The sequence below is a fragment of the Pleurodeles waltl genome, chromosome 4_1 (genome assembly GCF_031143425.1).
Source record: "Pleurodeles waltl isolate 20211129_DDA chromosome 4_1, aPleWal1.hap1.20221129, whole genome shotgun sequence".
Classification (NCBI taxonomy): domain Eukaryota; kingdom Metazoa; phylum Chordata; class Amphibia; order Caudata; family Salamandridae; genus Pleurodeles; species Pleurodeles waltl.
The window spans coordinates 189,529,546-189,551,148 of record NC_090442.1 but is presented as its reverse complement, the minus strand read 5'-3'; the positions used below and the strand labels follow the sequence as shown (position 1 = coordinate 189,551,148).

The window sequence follows — 21,603 nt, the reverse complement described above, 5'->3', positions numbered from 1 at the left end:
CATTTCTCAACACCAGATTCTTGCAGGTCACAGCAAGCAAGGATTCCTGAAGTCTACCACATAATGTCTTTGTGGGAAAACAGCAAGCAGCAAGACCCTGTTCATGGCAACCCTTCTAAACTGGTGGACAGAATTTTCATTCAAAGTCAAAAAGTTAAGAGGTTACTGTTACTGGCTTAAGGGAGCTAGCAAATATTCTACCTTTGAAGCATTTGTAGGCAGTCATAGCCAATCAAAATACAAGCACTCAGAAAACAGTGCATCTCTAATGCTTGGTCAGCTTTAGTGAAGGCAGAGAAAAGGGTAACCCAAGGTGGTTGAGAGCACATGTGGATTGTGCCATTAGCTCCTTGCAAAGTACCAATGGTTGCTAAGTTACTACCAGCACAAACTGAGAGGAACACATTCAGATACAGTAATAAAAAAAGACAGTGTTGTGACAGGAACACTAGGAATAAGGATCATATTGGATTTCCATGCAAACAAATGTAACACTGCAACACAAACTTGGGGGAAAAACAAGAAGTATCATTGGGAAGAGCACTGACTTTTATGGGGGAACAGGCTAACAGACACGCATACTTACAGGGGGTAGAGGTACAGAGTCCATGCCTTAAACTACAAAATAAGTTTCCTCATACCTTTGTATGAAAAGCTAGGGGAAACACTAGACTTGAATAAGGGAAACAGTGGTTTCTCTCCTCAATCAGAAGACTATAGATAGGCTCAGTTGAATGTCAAACATTAACATTAGGCACATCCAGTTTCTGGGTTGCAGATGGAAACTATAAAACCAAGAAATGACAAGCAAGGTGGTACAGATTTTCAAGGCTAAATGATGAAGTCTGTGGTCCTTAAACAACTCCAGTGATCAAGACCATCACGGTAAAATTAGTGGGACAGTCAACTGACAAAGAGCAAGATGATGTAACTGTCTACACAGTATAGGCACATTCATCCTTCAAGCACACCACCGCAAGCAACAATGAAAGCTCCATAAGGTACTTCTCAAGTTTCAAATTCCCCAAAAGTGGAATCTCCAGTGATTTTAAGTGTAATTAATATAGAAGTTATAATGCCATCTGAAACAAATAAGTCTGTATTGACAATAGGTGCAAAATACACAGCTTGGGTTTCCTTCATCACTTCACACTAGTAATGACTAATGCAACAATAAACCAAACTAATATCACCAACCTAGCAAAGCAGAAAAAGTATATTGAAATCTTACATCTTCTGACTGGCTTGTTTTCCGTCTTTTCCCTGCACCTTCAGATTCTTTTTCTTTCTTGTCCTGTGAAATGAAATCATACAAATTGGAGATTGTCACTGTTTAAGAAGCCTTCACTTGGTATAACAATTCACAGTTAGCATGTGAGGTAAATAACTTATTTTTCATGTGTGACCCAGGCAACTGGAAAATGCAAAAGTAATCATTACTGCTGCAAAAAAGGAATATTTCAGTGGCTAGTTCATCTTTTCATCCAAAACCAACAAAGACAGGCTGCAAAAACAGCAAAACCCAGATTAATAAAACTAGAAGCTGGCCATGGGGTCCCTGCTTAATATAAAGCTATTAGAAAGGGTTGGACCACAAGTTAATACATCAACAGGACAAACCAATGATGTGGGAGGAACAGGTTTAAGGCTACCATCCAATTTCTAAAAGATACAAAAGGTCTGTAGGCAGCAGGATACCAAGAGCTACTGCATGAGTCACTCGTTGGTAAAGAATGGGAGGGCTGGGAAAATCTCACATGGTCCATCTTGGCTTCAAAGTAATTATCAAGCAAAGAAGCAATTGTTAAAAACAAAAACGAAGCAGCAAGAAGGGAATTTCATGTCATGCCAGAGACAGCAGTTTCTTTATCAGGGCAACAATGAACAATGCCTCCAGGGTCAGCAGGTGTTTGTGTGTGACATCATGTTACCTCTTACTTCTCTGTCTCATGCGGATGTGACATCGGATCCCATCGGAAAATGTTATGTAGCCTGTAAGCATCTGTTCATGGCATATAGTGTTGTAGATTCACATGCGGTGCATACTGCTGCCCTCTAGTGTAGGGCCTGGATGTGGGCAAGTTGTCTCTTCAAAGAAATCTTGAGTCACAAAGTAGTGTGACAACGACACCTGCTGGTAAATGCGCATGGTCATTGACTCCATTGGTTTCCCGCATGGCTGGTGAGGATGAAATATGAAGCGAAGCAAAGTATAGAGATGTCCATGTAAACGAGGAATAAGTAAGATACTAAAGGAGATTACAAAAATCCACAGGAGTCTGGGGAGGAGGGTGGGCGCATGTGAAGCTACAGCTCATTTTCTGTCTGATGCATGTGTGGTTTTAGATACACATGGTGTACATAGACTGTAAAGCAGTACTTCCAAAAAGTGGTGGCTAGCCTTTGGATGTTGTGTAGACTGAAAAAGTGTACAAAGTACTGCCTAATCAGCATTAGCTTGCTGGCAAGCTAGTGCATCCACATAGTAAGGTTTTGTGAAACTGAGATGTACAGGTAGCTGCTTTGTGTATGTCAGCTATTGGGATGTTTCCCAGGAAGGCCATAGAGGCTCCCTTTTTCTGCGTGGAGTCTAGCAAGAGTGGGCAGTGTCCTATTAGCTTTACCACTTCAGGTCTTGATACATTTGATGATCCATCTAGTAATGCCCGACTTAGATAAAGCCTTCCCTCTGTGGGGTTTAGAGAAAGCAACAGAGTTGCTATGTCTTTTTAAATGGCTTAGTTATATCACTGCAGTACATGAGCGCTTGCTTTACACACCATGTATAGACAGCTTGTTCTGCAACAGAATCAGGATGTGAGAAAAACACAGTAAGTTCAAAAGATTGGTTAAGGTGGAAGGGTGATACCACCTTAGGGAGAAATTTAGGATTGGTATGAAGGACAGCATTATCCCTATGTACTCAAAAGAAAGGCTCTTCTAGGGTTAATGCCAGTAGCTCACTGACACTTGAGTGAAGTGGTAGCAACAAGGAAGGCCACCTTCCAAGAAAGGAATTGAAGGGGGCAGGAGTGGAGGGGCTCAAACTAAGGGCCCACGAATCTTGTAAGTGCAATGTTGAGATTAATGTTGAGATTTAATGACTGGAAAAGAGATGTGTTGTCTATTCTGAAGGTAGGCAGCCACAGCAGCCAAGGGTAGAAGTATGAAGGTGAAGGCTAGACCAGAAACCTGCAGATGTAATAAGTAAAAATGTCCTGCTTTGAGGCTTCAAAAGGATCAATGTGTTTTTAGTGACAGTAGAACACAAATCCTTTTCACTTTGCCACAAAGCAGGCCCAGGTGGTAGGCATCTGCGTTGAAGAATGCTCATGCTGAGATGCTCAGGTTCATGTATCCAAATTCTATGACCTCAGGAGCCAGATCACAAGGTTGAGCATCCTGGGTACCTCATTTTGCCATGGTTTTTGTGAGACGGTCCGGCCTGTTGCGGCGCCTCCAAGTTGTGACCCATGGCTAGCGAGCTCATGTGGGAGCCACCAAGTTGAGCATGAGGGATGTCTTCTGAAGTCTATCCTCTAAATTGGAAGGAGAGGAAGAGGGGGAAAAGCATAGCTAAATATCCCTAACCAGCTCATCCACCGTGCATAGTACATAGTGAAATGTCCATGGATTGTGGGTGTCAGAACCTGGAGGAGCAGTCTAGGCATTTGATGTTTTCTTTGGTTGAAAACAGGTATTTCTGGGCAGTCCCACTTGCTAAAGTAGCAGAGAAGAATTTGCATTTGGTGTTCCCACTCGAGGACTTGTTGCTGAATCCTGCTGAGGAAGACAGCAAAGTAATTCCCTGTCCCTGGAAGGTACTCGGCTACCAAATGAATTTTGTGACACAGTCCACCACCAAATGCTCTAGGTTAAATGTAAGAGTTGTGGTGAGCCAGAGCCCACGTTTGTGAAGGTAATACATGGCTGTCATATTGTCCGTGAGGACAAGGAAAACTCTGCCTATGAGATGAGGGAGAAATGCCTTCAACGCTAGACGAATGGCTAGATGTTTCCAAGTAATTGATACGGAGACCCTGTTGTGAGAGTTCCAATTGGCCTTGAACAAATGAGCCCCTATCCCATAAGGGAGGCGTTTTGTGACAGTAATTTGCAGAACAGAGTCAAGGAAAGGTCGCACCCGTGCAACGTGTTACTGTTCCACCACTGGAGAGTACAAGTGTGGCAGCCAACCAACTCTAGATCCGCTTGAGACCACTGTTGTGCAAGACATTCTTGCAACCAACACATGTGTAACCTGGCATGGGGTACTATGGTAATACAGAAGTCAATAGCGCCTAAGAGGTGCTAAACCCTTCTGACTGAACTGATAAGGCTGGAAAAGAGGGAGCAGTGCTTGGAAACACTGCACGATGCCTACCTATATGTGGAGAATGGCCCCCAAATAGGGTTGGGATATTGATCGGTTGGAGATGAGATTTTGCAATGTTGTTGGTAAATCCTAACCTGTGGAGCAGATCTATTGTGACTTATGTATGCTTGCAACATAGCTTGTGGGGGTGAGGGGTTCACTCTTGATCAACCAGTCGTCCAGGTAAAGGAAGATGTGAATGCCATGTCTGTGCAGGTGTAACACAACCACTGAAAAGCACTTCATAAACACCTGAGGGGCAGTAGTAACCTTGAAGGGGAGTACTCTGAATTGATAGTGCTTTCCACTGACCACCAACCTGAGATATCCGCAATGTGCCGGATGTACTGGTATGTGAAAATAAGCACCCTTCAGTTCAAGAGCCGTCAAAGTAGCCCTGCTAGAGAAGCAGAATAACATCCTGGAGGGAGACAATATGAAAATGTGCAGATGCTGTTGAACCTCCGGTCTGAAGAACAAGATACAGAGCTAGGCGTGCCTATGTAAGAGAACTCTAGAAATAACTCCCCTGGCAACTGTGTCTACAGCAGCTACGGGTTAGATATCTGCTTCCCTCAGAAAATATTTCACACCGTCTCTTTCTGTATTCCTCAGAGGTACTGGAGGAGCTCCTCCATTTGTCCCGTTTGGCACTGTCATAACGAACAAATTACTTACCTTCGGTAACAAATTACCTGGTAGAGACATATTCTAGTTGCAGAATCCTTACCTTAGAATTTCCCCAGGTGACTGTATCCGGAGACTTTTCTTTCGCACAGTACCCTTGTGCACCATCATGTGGCGTTGGTCGACTGAGCGTGACACTGGCGTCACATTTTCCGTGATGATGTAGCAGTCATATATAGGCACCATCCCAGTACGCTGACTTCAGTTTCTTTTCATGACTTTCTACGCCAGTAGCACGGAGCCATGAAGAATACAGATTGGTGCACCAGACCTAAGGCCCTGAAAAGGGAGTCCCTTTCCCTAGATATCTGTTCGCAGAGCCGTGAGGAAGGGTAGGTCGGTAAGGAATCTGCAACTCGAATATGTCTCTAACAGATAATTCGTTATCAAAGGTAGGTAACTTGCTCATCTGATAGAGACTTCTAATTCCAGATTCTTTACCACAGAAGAGATACCCAAGCAATACCACCCTCGGCGGTGGGCTGCAACCCAAGATTAGACTGAAGTCCTGCAGGAAAGGACAGGCCAAAGTAACCGTCTCTGCGGACCCGACTGTTCAGGCAGTAATGCTTGGTGAACGTGTGCAGAGACGCCCACGTTGCTGCCTGGCAGGTGTTCAGGAACAGAACTCCATGTGCCAACGCTGTGGTTGCAGCAGTTGCTCTGATGGAATGAGCATGCAAACCCTCAGGGGGTTGCTTCTTTGCCAAAGTGTAACATATTGATGCAGAGGATAACCCATTGAGAGATGGTCCACTTCCACACCACCCGTCCTTTCTTCACACCCACATAACGTACAAAGAGTTGATCGTCCACCCGGAAATATTTTGCACGACTGAGGTAGAACGTCAAAGCTCTTTTTTGGATCCAGACGGTGGAGTCTCTCCTCTTCATGCGAAGGATGTGGGGGTGCGTAAAAAGTAGGAAAAGTGATGTTTTGGCCTACATGAAAGGGCGCGACTACTTCAGGGAGAAGAGGCCCTGGCACGAAGCACCACTTTGTCAGGATATAGCTCACTCACTCTGCGGACAGAGGTGATGGAAATAAGGAAAGCAGTTTTCAATGTGAGGAGCCACAAAGGACAATTATGTAGTGGCTCAAAAGTAGAACACTAAGGTATGTAAGTATCAGGTTCAGATACTACTGGGGCATTATGAACAGCTTAGGTGGAAACATGTGGCTGAGTCCCTTAAGAAACGTCCTAACAATGGGAGATTTGAACACAGAGGGTTGATCTGGCAGTCTGAGGAAGGTAGAGATGGCAGACAGTTAACCTTTTAAGGGTGCCCAAAGCAGAGCCCTGCTGGGCAAGAGAGAAGATGTACAGTAGTACCTCAGGCAGAGGTGCAGAAAGGGGATCAACAGACTTGTTGGTACACCATGCCTCAAATTTGTTCTAACAGGATTACACCGTTTTGGTGGAGGGAAGTCTGTAAAATTAAGGAGGCATATTAATAGGTTTAATTATGAATTGACGTATCCCTACCTTCAGAAAGATTATTATCGGGGAAGAAATGAACAAGGTGGAGACACCATCCAAAAAGAAAGGTGGATGGCCCCGAAAGGAAGTGGAAAGAAATATGTTAAATTTTCGGAATCTTCTGGATCAGGAAGTGAAGATGAGGAATATGCACATGATAACCTAAAGACTGGGGAACCGAGTAGTAATGTTTTTTTAGAATCACGCCCAAGAACCAATCAGAGAGCGGAAGGTACAAGAGGAAGGGGTGCACAACAGAGAAACCAACCACAACGGGAGTATATGAGAATAAAAATCTAAGATACTGGAGGTAGATAAAGCCCCAGTGGTAAATCTATCACAAAGAATTTTGATGAGTAGAAAAATAGATGTGTTAGAAAAGGGTTTGAGCTTTGTAACTACAGCTAAGGTAGATAGGGTAGAATTGCAGAAGCATATTAAAGCTTTCTTTAGAAAAGTGAGGTTACATAAGTTTTTTGAGGGACGTGAATTTGCGAAAGATGGGGAAAACATTTCTGGGTTAAAGCCTAAATCTAGATTTACGCTGTCCCTTGCACAAGTAGGCAAAGAAGTAGAGTTATTTGAAACTCTTGTGGAAATGGATATTCAGAAAATACTTTTAAATCTAAGGACAATTTATCGAGTGAACAACGAAATGCCCTGCGTTCCCTTCAAGAAGATACAAACTTTACTATAAAACCTGCAGATAAAGGGGGTGGTATCGTGATCTTTGACACCGAGGACTATGAAAGAAGAGCTGAGGAGCTCTTGTCAGTGAAAGAACATCATCAACATGTCCCCATGACTACAATAGATATATTGGGAAAGGAAATTGGAGAAGTAATCAATGAGGGTCTGTTGGAGGGTTGGATCTATGAGGAGGAGGGAAGATTTCTTATGAATGAAAACCCCATTATTCCAGCATTTTATGGACTACCAAAAATCCACAAAAACTTGCTAAATCCACCATTGAGACCAATAATATCATGTATTGGGTCTCTATTGGAACCACTTAGTAAATATGTAGACAGCTTCTTAAAACCTTTGGTCCCAGAACAAAGATCATATATTAGAGATTCAGCACACATGATATCCACTGTGGAAGGCATGGAGTTTAATAAACAGACAACTCCTGGTCATTTTAGACATAGAAGCTCTTTATACAAATATTCCACAGGATGATACGATTTAAGTAATTAGGAGTTGCCTTTAAACCACAGATCTGAGAGGAGCTAATAAGGAATTCATTATAAAGTGTGTGCCCTGGTACTTAAGAATAACCTTTTTCTATTCAAGAACGACCTTTACCTACAGCTTTTAATCAACCAGTATGGGAGCTACCTGTGCTCCTAGTTTGGCTTGTCTCTATGTTGGTGAATTTGAGAAGAAACATACATAATGAGGCAGCTCCTGTTTTTGAAAATATTCTAACGTGGCACAATTTATAGATTACATTTTCTTTTATGTGGGAAGGATCTCATCTTGAATTAGATTAATTTTTGGCATGGTTGAACTTAGGTGATACGAATCTAAGGTTCACAGCCCATGTAAGTAATGCTGTAGTGGATTTTTTGGATGTCTCCATAAAGGAAAACAAGGGGGTTTAGGAAGTGGAGCTATTTGCAAAACCGACAGATAAAAATACCCTCCTTCATTATTCTAGTTTTCATCCAAAAACACAAAGGGAATGTATTCCATTTAGGCAATTCTTGAGATGAAGACGAAATTGTACCACGCTTGATGATTTTTATAAACATTCTACTGTTTTGAAACAAAAGTTAAAGAACACAGGGTACCCACATAAATTAGTCATTCTTTTAAGAGAGCTCATATTTAGAATAGGGAGAGTATGTTTGAGAAAGAATGTAGGAAAGAACAACTGGATAGGATTGTATTTGTCAGTCAATTCAATGATATGAGTAATAAAATAAAAAATGTCATAAACAGGAGTTGACATGTATTAAATATAGGAGAGACCCCATTGAACAAACCTATTTATGCTTTTAAACGTAATAAGAACTTGAGAAGTAGGTTGGTTCATACCTATAAAGAGGAACATCAATCAAGCTAAACAACGTAACCTGATGGGTGATGTAGTAAAAGGCAACTATAGGTGCGGCAGCTGTAGCAGCTGCGAGTCATGTATAGAAGAAAAATTAATTGAATATCGGGGTTTTAAAGTTACTCCAGGGAACATGAATAACTGTTGCAGTAAAAACATTGTGCACCTAATTTTATGAGAGAAATGAGGACTCGTCTATGTGAACACAAATCAGCAATCAGGACAGGCAAAATGAATGCTCCATTAGTAATCCACTTTTTAAAGAAGGGACATACAGAGAAAGATCTAAAATGGTTTATTTTGGAGAGAATTTGTCCTAAAAAAAAGAAGAGGTGGAAATTGGGAAATTTGGAGAAAAAGACGAGAACTTTGGTATATCCTTAAGTTGGAGAAAGTGAAGACAGGATTGAATTGCAAGGAAGATTGGGATGAAGGAGTTCATTTTTATTCTTAAGAACTCCTGTTATAGTTGTGGGGTTATTTTTGGAGTCTAGACCCTCTCTGCTACAAGATTGCGAAGAATTATTAGCTAGAGGTCGGCCAGATTGAGATAGACGAAATTAAATATGTGGCTATGAGGAAGTTTATGGGATTACATAGTATTGCTTATTTGTACTGCACCTTGGTGGGTAACATGTGGATATAATATAATGATATAAATTGAAGATTAAATAAGTTGATTAGGAGAAAATGTTCCCTGTATTCCATTATATTAAGAGTCTGGTGCGTAATTGAGAATTCGAGGGTCGGGGACTTCCAAGATTGAGTATACATCCTTGGCGTCATTGAGGTTAGAGGTATAGTTTTGTTTTAAACCAGAAGTAAACCCCTGGGGAGAGGAAACGCGAACGAGATGAGGCGGTTTTCTCCCATTGGTGCGATCGGGGGTCAGGGCACTTCCGTTTTGGCATTAAAAGGGAGTGCGAGTAGAAAGACACATCTACGGACTGGAAAAAAAAAAGAGCAGAGGAGAACGTGGCCTCGCGAATTGGGTAAGTAGTTAAGAGACTGGTTAGGCAATGAATTAGGAAATATTTACATATATTTTTTTAAGTAGCATTGTTTCATCTATGAGTATGCCGGCATGTGATCGGGTAGCGTGAAACACATTGAAAGCTGGCTGACACCTTAAAGTGCATTTATTACGGGGCGGCTATAGAAGGACCCATAAGGGGGATTTGGGGTATGTTTAATTTAAAATTACTAGGTCTGGGGTTTCCTCGAGTTGAATGTGAAACGGGAAGGGATAAGATTGGTGCTGAATTGCAATACTTGCATCAAATACAAAGACTGATAGAAGAATTAACATGTCTAATTATGATAACAAATGATTTTAATTATATTGTAATATCACTTACATCTGAAATAATATATACCAAATAAATAGGAGTGAAGGTGGTTCATCTGTAATAGGGGGAGGCTTGAATTTCCACCCCCCTATAGAGATAAGGGATAAAAAGTAGATACATTAAGACCTAACAAGATGTTAATTTACACCTTCTCCACATAGATTAAAGACAGATATCTTATTAAGGATACTGGATTTTAAATATTACATAAACTAGTCTGGAAAAAAAGGGAGACTCTGGGGTAAGTTTTGTAGACAATTTTGGGACTATTTTTAGAAGGGTTTTATCATCATCATAAAAGGTTATTTATTTAAGATCCCTAAAAGGATAATTTATGAGCGATATATATTAGGATATGCATGTGGGGACTAATCTACACTCACGTTTTAGTTATTTTTATATGTATTATTGAAGGGTGAAACACATGGGAATATGCAGGTCGTGGATAAATTCACAATGGACAGCACAATAGAACATTTTTGACTTGATGAGTGAATTGATATGATTAAGGGATAGAACCCTAACAATGATTCACTTGAATGTGTTCTCACCTATATAGAAATCTTACACTTTTCTGAATATCTTGGAACGAAATGCAAGACGGAAATAGGATTATGGACTTGTAATGAATTGTTAGCAGTGCCCTGTCTGATATATGTTGGATGCAGGTAAGAGCATAGGTTTGATAATGAGCATAATTGGGTTTTATAAGTTGTATTTAGCTGGTGAATAATTTGCAGTGAACACTCTTGTGAGATTCTCATATCAAAGGAATCAGGAATTTTTTCCTTTTATAGTTCGAGGGATAAGGGATGGGATTTTTAATGGAGATATATCTGCACTGGAGCGGTCTTACAGAGGATGGGGATATGAAACATATGGGAGATTTATGTATATGTTTTTTTTTTTATCCCTGTATAGATTTGATCAATATATGTTGGGACCATATTTATTTGTCCTGAAGAAGGTGGTGGAAGAATCTTGATATGACCACCGAAAGGCGTCAACGCTAATGGGACTGCTGGACCCATTGGAACGGGCCTAAATTCAAATAGAGACTGTGCGCAGAAATTGATTGGCCTGTACATACCAAATTTGGGACAGCCTTAAGACATCAGATGAAACAGATGCTTTTTAATTCCCTTACATGTTTGGTGTTTTTAAAAGTCCAGGCTTTTATCTAACATTTTTATGTTCATACGTTGTGGGTAGAATGTTGTATTTGATGGATTGAATACATTATTTTGGGGATTATTTCATTAAATGTAATTTTCTTTTTTTACTGATTCCTTTGTTTAATATTCATCACTGCAGTGTTTAGTGTATGTGACTGTATGTTTATGATTGGAGTAAAGGGTGAATTGATTGGTGGTTGTATACTTTGGGGATTTTTTTCCTTTTCTTTGTTCACGGTGCCCTGTTCCCTGGGTGATAGGTTCAGGAGGGCCCTCTCACTTTTTTTTGGGAGGGACACTTGCTGCCAAGATAACACTGCAGGCTATGGGCAGAAGGTCGAAGGCTGTCAACTGCCGCCGTTCAATCTCCACGTAAGGAGGTGGAGACTGGAGATGTTCAGGTGGAGAACCGGGTTCCCTGCTGCTACGACAGAACATCCTCCTGAAGGGGCAGTCTGATCAGAGGATCGATGGCCATGCTTAGAAGCTCGAGATACCATACTCTTCGTTCTCAGTCCAGAGCCACAAGGATTACTTGGGCCCGGTCATTCTTGATCTTTTTCAGAACTTAGGGCATAATTGGTATTGGCAGAAAGTCATAAAGTGGGCCTGAGATCCACTCGAGACGAAAAGTGTTGCCAACAAGTGCTGCCTTGGAAACTCCAATGCGCAAAATAGCTGACATTGTGTGTTCTCTGCCAAGGCAAACAGACTACTGAAAGAGACCTTGCACCACCTCCAGATGGAGACGCCATTCGTGATCGACCAGGCATTGACGGCTGAGTTCATCTGCTCTGGCGTTCAGAAAGCCCGGCAGATGTTTAGCCACCAGGGAAATGATCTGGTGTCCCAGCCATGTCCAGATGCGAAGAGCGTCTTGACAGAGGATCCACGACCCCACTCTGCCCCGCTTGTTGCGGTACCACATGGTCGTGGTGTTGTCGGTGAACACCTGTACCACTTTCCCTTAGAGAGAGGGAAGAAATGCCTTCAATGCAAGGCTGTTCGCCCTGAGCACCAAAAGACTGATCTGGAGCTTGAACACCACCAGAGACCGCTGATCTCTGTGTCCCCCACGTGGCTGCCCCATCCCAGCAGTGACACATCTGTCACTACTGTGAGATCAGGATGGGTGAGGGATCTGCCTTTGACCCAATCGCAATTCGAAAGCCATCACCGCATATCTTGCACAGTCCCCTCCGAGATCTGGACCATGTCGGAGAGATTCCGCTGATGCTGTGCCCACTGGTACATCAGGTCCAACTACGGAGCCCACATATGACATATGGCATGTGTCACCAGCAGGATGCAGGAAGACATGAGGCCCTGCAGTCTTAGAGTCATTGTCCCCGAAATCTAGTATTGAGGCTAAAACATCAATATCATACCCTGAATATCCTGGATTCACTTTTTGGAAGTATAGGCCTGAAAATGCATTGTGTCCAGAACAACTCCGATGAGCGTCCTACCAACTGTAGGAGTAGCAATGTTATTTACTGCATTCTCTGTCCTTGTAATTTGGGCTATGTGGGAGAAACTGGAAGAGAATTCAGAACTAGATTCAGTGAACACAAATCAGCTATAAGGAATCTTAAACTCCAAGCCCCCCTTGTCTTTCATTGCAGTGCACAACAACATACAGAGAGTGATCTTAAATGGATTATCCTAGAAAAAATTGATCCACTAAAATGCACAGATTCAGATGCATATAGAAGGAAACAAGAGGTTTTCTGGATCTTTTTCTTGAACACAGTGGAGAGGGGCCTCAACGACAGAAATCCATGGGAAAATGCATTTTAGAGACAGTACTATTGAAATCATCTAGTTCTTGTCTCACCTCTCCCCCATTAACTAATTCCTGGGAATGTGCTGACTTTCTCAAGAAGACATACCACTGAATTGATTATCTATCTTGATAATGATTTAGATATTTTTAATACTGTGGAAAAGTTTGGGTTCTACACTGAGATCAGACTTCTCAGTGTGGGGTGTCTTTTCCTATAGGGACATAGACAATAGTTAACTAATGTCCCTTTTGCAAGATGGCGGCCGCAGTTGGGCTGACGTTTTCATCTATCTTGCCGGAATAGTCCTTTGTCAGTGGCGTTGGAAGGATGCACGTATTTACGGGACCAGGACACAGTTGAATCCTGAAGACACTTTGGATTGCGGCTGTGTGAGTCTACGGACCACACGTCTTTCGGAATAAATCATTAGCTGTTTTCACACGGAAAGAGACATGCATCGTATTCCAACATGGGACAGTCAGAGGCCATGGAAGATGCAAGTTGGTGAGTGTAGCCAGCATTACATGGTCGGATGATTTTGAAAATAATATGAATTTTTCGAGAGACTTCAGATAATCTATTGCGCATATAAGCCCTGGAGGGCACTGCCCTACAAGTGAATGCTCAGTTACATTATTAGTAACTACAGACTCTTAGATGAGTCAGTACAGCTTTCCTATATACATTTTAGTAGCAGACTGTGGAAAATTTTTGCAAAGCTTACCCAGTTTACAATCTTTTTAGCATATCTGAGCCGTACAGGGGCTAAGGAGTCTTTCAATTGCATCTTCCTTTATTAATGGAGACAGCGTAGTAATCAGTCACATGTTTACAGCTCATTCGCCTTATTCCCCTTTTTTCCTAGATAAATCTATTTTGATATTTCTCTCATGTAATTAGCCCAGCGATATAGGATATTCGCTGTGCCCGTCTCTACACAATATACAGATGAAAAGATATTAGTAGGTGAGCTTCCATAGTATTATTGGCTGAGGTTTCTTTGTTTCATCTTTTTACTTCTATGGGAGCACATTTGGTTTCTTATCTGTTTCTTGATTAGTTTTATTCGGTTTTTAATCTAGGTGTATGCACGCTAGGGTGTTGCGTGCATATTTAATAGGACACAAGCTTTCATAATTAACAGAGGGTAGACGATAACGTTTCTAACGTATGTCTGTGGTCTAATCGTCACACTGGGGGTGTGATGCAATTGCACAATCTACTTTTGAGATTGAGCATTCTTATTGATTGTTTATCAATTTATTTAGAGTTTGACTTTATGGATGGGATCTCTTTCTGTACATTTTAACGAGATTTGGATATTACATTGGTGCCCTGAGGAAGGTGTGTGACCTGGTGGTCATATTACACCGAAACGTACGTCGGCACGCCTTTGCACTAGGAGGAGCTGGAACTTTATATGCAAGATGTCCACAATCTACAAAGTAAAGGACTATATTAAAAGGAAACAACAAATAGATATCATCAAAGATATCCCAGTCAATGGATCTCATTTTGATTATATTCAAATTATTGTACATATAAAGGACATTATGGACTTCTGAGCCCTCTTTGGTGTTATATTTCAAGGACATGAGCACGGATTATTTTCTATATTCTTCTTTTTATCTTTTAGTGATGCATGTGTGGGGTATATCCGAGTATGAATAAGGGTATGTGAGATCTCTAAATGTTATCCTTAAAGCATATATATATATATATATATATATATATATATATATATATATATATATATATATATATATATATATATATATATGGAAAATGTCACTTACCCAGTGTACATCTGTTCGTGGCATTAGTCGCTGCAGATTCACATGCTGTGCACAGTCCGCCGTCTGGTGTTGGGCTCGGAGTGTTACAAGTTGTTTTTCTTCGAAGAAGTCTTTTCGAGTCACGAGACCGAGGGACTCCTCCCATTTCGATTCCATTGCGCATGGGTGTCGACTCCATCTTAGATTGTTTTCCCCGCAGAGGGTGAGGTAGGAGTTGTGTATGCTAGTAAGAGTGCCCATGCAATGGAATGAATACGTATGTACATAATAAAGGTTAAAGTAATATATTTACAAATGTACAAATGCTGAAGATCTACTTCTAAACGGCTACAGGCTCCCGGGGAGGCGGGTGGGCGCATGTGAATCTGCAGCGACTAATGCCACGAACAGATGTACACTGGGTAAGTGACATTTTCCGTTCGATGGCATGTGTAGCTGCAGATACACATGCTGTGCATAGACTAGTAAGCAGTTATCTTCCCAAAAGCGGTGGTTCAGCCTGTAGGAGTTGAAGTAGTTTGAAATAATGTTCTTAGTACAGCTTGACCTACTGTGGCTTGTTGTGCAGTTAACACATCTACACAGTAGTGCTTGGTAAATGTATGAGGCGTAGACCATGTTGCTGCCTTACATATTTCGTTCATTGGAATATTTCCTAGAAAGGCCATGGTAGCACCTTTCTTTCTGGTTGAGTGTGCCTTTGGTGTAATAGGCAGCTCTCTCTTTGCTTTAAGATAGCAGGTTTGAATACACTTAACTATCCATCTAGCAATGCCTTGTTTTGAAATTGGATTTCCTGTATGAGGTTTTTGAAAGGCAATAAATAGTTGTTTTGTTTTTCTAATTAGTTTTGTCCTGTCAATGTAGTACATTAGTGCTCTTTTGATGTCTAATGTATGTAGTGCTCTTTCAGCTACAGAATCTGGTTGTGGGAAGAACACTGGTAATTCTACTGTTTGATTTAAGTGGAACGGTGAGATAACCTTTGGTAAAAATTTTGGATTTGTCCTGAGAACTACTTTATTTTTATGTATTTGAATAAATGGTTCTTGTATGGTAAATGCTTGAATCTCACTCACTCTTCTTAGAGATGTGATGGCAATCAAAAATGCAACTTTCCACGTTAAGTATTGCATTTCACAAGAATGCATGGGCTCGAAAGGTGGACCCATGAGTCTTGTTAAGACAATGTTGAGGTTCCATGAAGGAACAGGTGGTGTTCTTGGTGGTATGATTCTCTTTAGGCCTTCCATAAAAGCTTTAATGACTGGTATTCTAAATAGTGAAGTTGAATGAGTAATTTGCAGGTAAGCTGATATTGCGGTGAGATGTATCTTTATCGAAGAGAAAGCTAGATTTGATTTTTGCAAATGTAGTAAATATCCTACTATATCTTTTGGAGATGCGTGTAATGGCTGAATTTGATTATTGTGGCAGTAATACACAAATCTTTTCCACTTATTTGCATAGCAGTGTCTAGTGGTAGGTTTCCTAGCTTGTCTTATGACCTCCATGCATTCTTGTGTGAGGTCTAAGTGTCCGAATTCTAGGATTTCAGGAGCCAAATTGCTAGATTCAAAGATGCTGGATTTGGATGTCTGATCTGTTGTTTGTGTTGTGTTAACAGATCTGGTTTGTTGGGTAGTTTGACATGAGGTACTACTGAAAGGTCTAGTAGTGTTGTGTACCAAGGTTGCCTTGCCCATGTTGGTGCTATTAGTATGAGTTTGAGTTTGTTTTGACTCAACCTGTTTACTAGATATGGAAGGAGAGGGAGAGGGGGAAAAGCGTACGCAAATATCCCTGACCAGTTCATCCATAGAGCATTGCCTTGGGATTGATCTTGTGGGTACCTGGATGCGAAGTTTTGGCATTTTGAGTTTTCCTTTGTTGCAAATAGATCTATTTGAGGTGTCCCCCAAATTTGAAAGTAATTGTTTAGTATTTGGGGGTGAATTTCCCATTCGTGGGTTTGTTGGTGATCTCGAGAGAGATTGTCTGCCAACTGGTTCTGAATCCCTGGAATAAATTGTGCTATTAGGCGAATGTGGTTGTGAATCGCCCAATGCCATATTTTTTGTGTTAGGAGGCACAACTGTGTCGAGTGTGTCCCTCCTTGTTTGTTTAGATAATACATTGTTGTCATGTTGTCTGTTTTGACAAGAATGTATTTTTGGGTTATTATGGGTTGAAATGCTTTCAGCGCCAGAAATACTGCTAACAGTTCCAAGTGATTTATGTGAAACTGCCTCTGATGTATGTCCCATTGTCCTTGGATGCTATGTTGATTGAGGTGTGCTCCCCACCCTGTCATGGAAGCATCTGTCGTTATGACGTATTGTGGCACTGGGTCTTGGAAAGGCCGCCCTCGGTTTAAATTTGTACTGTTCCACCATAGAAGCGAGATGTATGTTTGGCGGTCTATCAACACCAGATCTAGAAGTTGACCCTGTGCTTGTGACCATTGTGATGCTAGGTACTGTTGTAAGGGCCGCATGTGCAATCTTGCGTTTGGGACAATGGCTATGCATGAAGACATCATGCCTAGGAGTTTCATTATCATTTTGACTTGTATCTTTTGTGTTGGATACATGGCCTGTATTACCTTGTGAAATGTTTGAACCCTTTGTGGACTTGGAGTGGCAATCCCTTTTGCTGTGTTGATTGTCGCTCCTAAGTATTGCTGTGTTTGACACGGCAAAAGGTGTGACTTTGCGTAGTTGATGGAGAAACCTAGCTTGTGAAGGGTCTGTATGACATATTTTGTGTGCTGTGAACACTGTCTTAGCGTGTTGGTTTTGATTAACCAGTCGTCTAAGTACGGGAACACATGTATTTGCTGCCTTCTGATATGTGCAGCTACTACTCTACTGCCAGGCATTTTGTAAAAACTCTTGGCGCAGTTGTTATTCCGAATGGCAACACTTTGAATTGGTAATGTATTCCTTGGAATACGAACCTTAGGTATTTTCTGTGTGAAGGATGTATTGGTATATGGAAATACGCATCTTTTAGATCTAATGTTGTCATGTAGTCTTGCTGTTTGAGTAGTGGGATTACGTCTTGTAACGTGACCATGTGAAAGTGGTCTGATTTGATGTAGGTATTTAGTGTTCTGAGATCTAGTATTGGTCTCAGAGTTTTGTCCTTTTTGGGTATTAGAAAGTACAGTGAGTAAACTCCTGTGTTTTTTTGTAGATTTGGTACTAATTCTATTGCGTCCTTTTGTAGCAATGCTTGAACTTCTAGTCCTAGAAGATCTATATGTTGTTTTGACATATTGTGTGTTTTCGGTGGGACGTTTGGAGGGAATTGGAGAAATTCTATGCAATAACCATGCTGGATAATTGCTAAGACCCAAGTGTCTGTTGTTATTTCCTCCCAATGTTTGGAAAATTGGCTTAGTCTTCCCCCCCACAGGTGTTATGTGATGGGGTTGTGTGACTTGTGAGTCACTGTTTATTTTGAGGAGTTTTGGGGCCTTGGAATTTTCCTCGATTTCTTGGGAATTGGCCCCCTCTATATTGTCCCCGAAAACCTCCCCTCTGATATTGACCCTGGTAAGTAGGCCTTGTTTGTGAGGTTGTGGTTTCTGTGGATTGACCTCGAAACCCTCCCCGAAAAGGGGTTTTCCGAAATGTGCCTCTGCTCTGCGGGGAGTAGAGTGCGCCCATGGCTTTGGCTGTATCGGTGTCTTTTTTGAGTTTCTCAATGGCAGTGTCTACCTCCGGCCCAAACAATTGCTGTTCATTAAATGGCATATTGAGCACAGCTTGTTGGATTTTCGGCTTGAACCCTGAAGTGTGCAGCCATGCGTGCCTTCGTATTGTGATTGCAGTGTTTATTGTCCTTGCAGCTGTATCTGCTGCATCCATGGAAGACCGTATCTGATCATTTGAGATACTTTGTCCCTCTTCCACCACCTGCTGCGCTCTTTTTTGGAACTCCTTGGGTAAATGTTCGATGAAATGTTGCATTTCATCCCAATGAGCTCTGTCGTATCTTGCCAAAAGTGCTTGTGAATTGGCAATACGCCATTGATTTGCTGCTTGTGCTGCAACCCTTTTTCCCGCAGCATCAAATTTGCGGCTCTCCTTGTCTGGAGGTGGTGCGTCTCCTGAGGTATGAGAGTTGGCTCTCTTACGAGCTGCCCCGACAACTACTGAGTCTGGTGTTAGTTGTGTTGCAATATAGATTGGATCTGATGGCGGTGGCTTGTACTTTTTCTCCACCCTTGGAGTTATGGCTCTGCCTTTAACTGGATCCTTAAATATTTGTTTTGAATGTCTTAGCATTCCTGGGAGCATGGGAAGGCTTTGGTACTGGCTATGGGTGGAGGATAGGGTGTTAAAGTCATCCTCAATTGGTTCAGAATGTAAGGTGACGTTGTGAAATTCGGCTGCCCTTGCGACCACCTGTGTGTAGGATGTACTGTCCTCAGGTGGTGAGGGTTTTGTAGGATAGGAGTCTGGGCTGTTGTCAGACACTGGAGCATCGTAAAGGTCCCATGCATCGGGATCATCCTGACTCATTGTGGTATGAGCTGGTGAGTGCATCAGTGGTGGAGTTGTTGCTGGTGATGCATGTGTTGATGGTGGTGGGGAAGGTGGTGGGGTTGTTTTCTTTGCCACCTTTGCCTGTGGTTGCTTGTCCCCTTGTTGAAAGGCAAGTTTCCTTTTTATCCTGATTGGGGGAAGAGTGGTGATCTTCCCTGTGTCCTCGTGAATATGAAGCCTTCTTTGCGTGTAGTCAGGCTCTACAGCTTGAAGCTCCTCTCCAAATCTATGTAATTGGGAGGTTAATCCTTGTTCCTCTGTATAGGAACTAGTTTTCGGCTCCGAGGCTGGATGTTTCGGAACCGAAACCTTTTCAGAAGTCTTTTTAGGCTCCGAAGAAACCTTCTTTGTTTTCGGCGTGGAGTCTCGGTGCCGAAATTCTTCGGTGCCGCTGTCTCTGTGTCGAAGTTTCTCGGAGCCGCTGTCTTGGCTCCGAGGTTGCTGTGTGGCGGTATCTCGACCGGAGTCGGATGACTTCGACACCAGCATGCCCTTTTTCGGTGCCTTGGATCGGTCACCTAGTGTTCGGGTTAAGCCATGGCCTGTTGGCGGTGGCGTCCCCTGGGCTTTTGTGGACTTCTCGTGAGTCTTGATTTTCTACGTCTTACTCACGGTTTTGGTTGTTTCTTCGGCGTCGAGTTCTTCAGAATCCGACTCGTGGATGGAGAAAGCTTCTTCCTCCTCGAAACGTTCTTAACCTGTCGGCATGGACGCCATTTGTAGTCTCCTGGCTCTTCGGTCTCTCAGCGTCTTCCTCGACCGGCTTCACAAGTATCCTCCTTGTGCTCGGGGGACAAGCACAAATTACAGACCAGATGCTGATCCGTATACGGATACTTGTTATGGCATTTTGGGCAGAAGCGGAATGGGGTCCGTTCCATCAGCCTGGAAGTCGCACGTGGCCGGGCCGACCAGGCCCCGACGGGGGATCGAAAAAACCCCGAACGGCCACCGGAGCTCTTCAAAATTCGGTGTCGATTTGTTGTAACTAACCCGATACCGAACGCAAACAATACCGATGTTTTTTTCCGAGATTCTAACTAACTTTCCGACCCGAAACATGGAGCGAAAAGGAACACGTCCGAACCCGATGGCGGAAAAAAAACAATCTAAGATGGAGTCGACGCCCATGCGCAATGGAATCGAAATTGGTGGAGTCCCTCGGTCTCGTGACTCGAAAAGACTTCTTTGAAGAAAAACAACTTGTAACACTCCGAGCCCAACACCAGACGGCGGACTGTGCACAGCATGTGTATCTGCAGCTACACATGCCATCGAACATATATATATATATGTATATATATATTTTGATGTCTTCATCAATAAAAATATTCTTTAGTTTGTTGGATATAGTTCAGTTTTTATTTACATGTATATACTTTATGCTCAACGCTGTTTAATTCTTTAGGATTCTTGTTGGAACCTTTCTAGGAGGTGGGTTATTTTCTTTACTGACGTCTAAGAGGGAGAGTCAGGTGTGACTTCAGCACGTTTATAGTGAACCCCAGCGAATGTAGGAGGTTCACTGTACTCTGAAGTTGGGAGGAGACTGCCTGGGGCAAGCTCACCTTCAACAGCCAGTCGTCGAGGTAGAGGAAGACTGAAACCCCTAGCCAGTGCAGATGAACTCTGCCCACCTCCATCACTTTTGTGAACACCAGTGGGGCGCTGGTAAGGCCAAAGGGGAGCACGGTAAACTGAAAATGCTTGTGACCTACCACAAACCACAAGTAACATCTGTGAGCAGTCAGGACGGGAATGTGGAAGAAGGCGTCCTGCAAGTCCAACGCTACCACCCAGTCTCCAGGGCAAATAGGACCTGAGCAAGAGTGAGCATTTTGAACTTCTTTCTGAGAAGGAAATTGAAGGACCGGAGGTCTAGAATAGGGCGAAGGTCCTTGTCCTTTTTGGGCACCAGAAAGTAGTGGGAAAAACAACCACAACCTACTTCTGGCATAGAGACCCTCTGTATGGCTCCCTTGGCCAAGAGAGCTGTAACATCCTCACAGAGAAGTGGCAAGTGATCCTCCATCATCTGGTCATAAGATGGAGGCATGGCCGGAGGGGTAGTCTCGAAAGGGAGAGAGTAGCCCCTTCGGACTATTTGCAAAACCCACCGGTCAAAAGTGATGGATTCACAGTGGGGCAGGTGATGGCGAATCCTGCCTCCAACTGGTCGAGGATGGAGTGACAGACTAGGAAGGATTGGAGGCTGCAGCGGGGACAGTGGTGGACTGGTTAGACCTCTGGCTCCCTGATCCAGGAGCATGTTGGATTCCACATCTGTGGCCACGCAGAGGCTGAGCAGCATGCGTGACTCAGTGGCTGGTGTGAA

At 42.5% G+C, this 21,603-nt stretch overlaps 1 protein-coding gene across 21 annotated transcripts in view; it reads right to left on the bottom strand.

Moving 5' to 3' along the window:
• The window catches only part of MICAL3 (microtubule associated monooxygenase, calponin and LIM domain containing 3), a 1,349,174-nt gene that overhangs the window by 789,695 nt on the left and 537,876 nt on the right, over positions 1 to 21,603 (bottom strand). For all 21 annotated transcript variants that reach the window (XM_069228050.1, XM_069228034.1, XM_069228049.1 and 18 more), the window contains one exon: positions 1,232 to 1,294. In XM_069228050.1, coding sequence (XP_069084151.1) covers positions 1,232 to 1,294 — 63 coding nt within the window. The remainder of the gene's footprint in view (positions 1 to 1,231; positions 1,295 to 21,603) is intronic.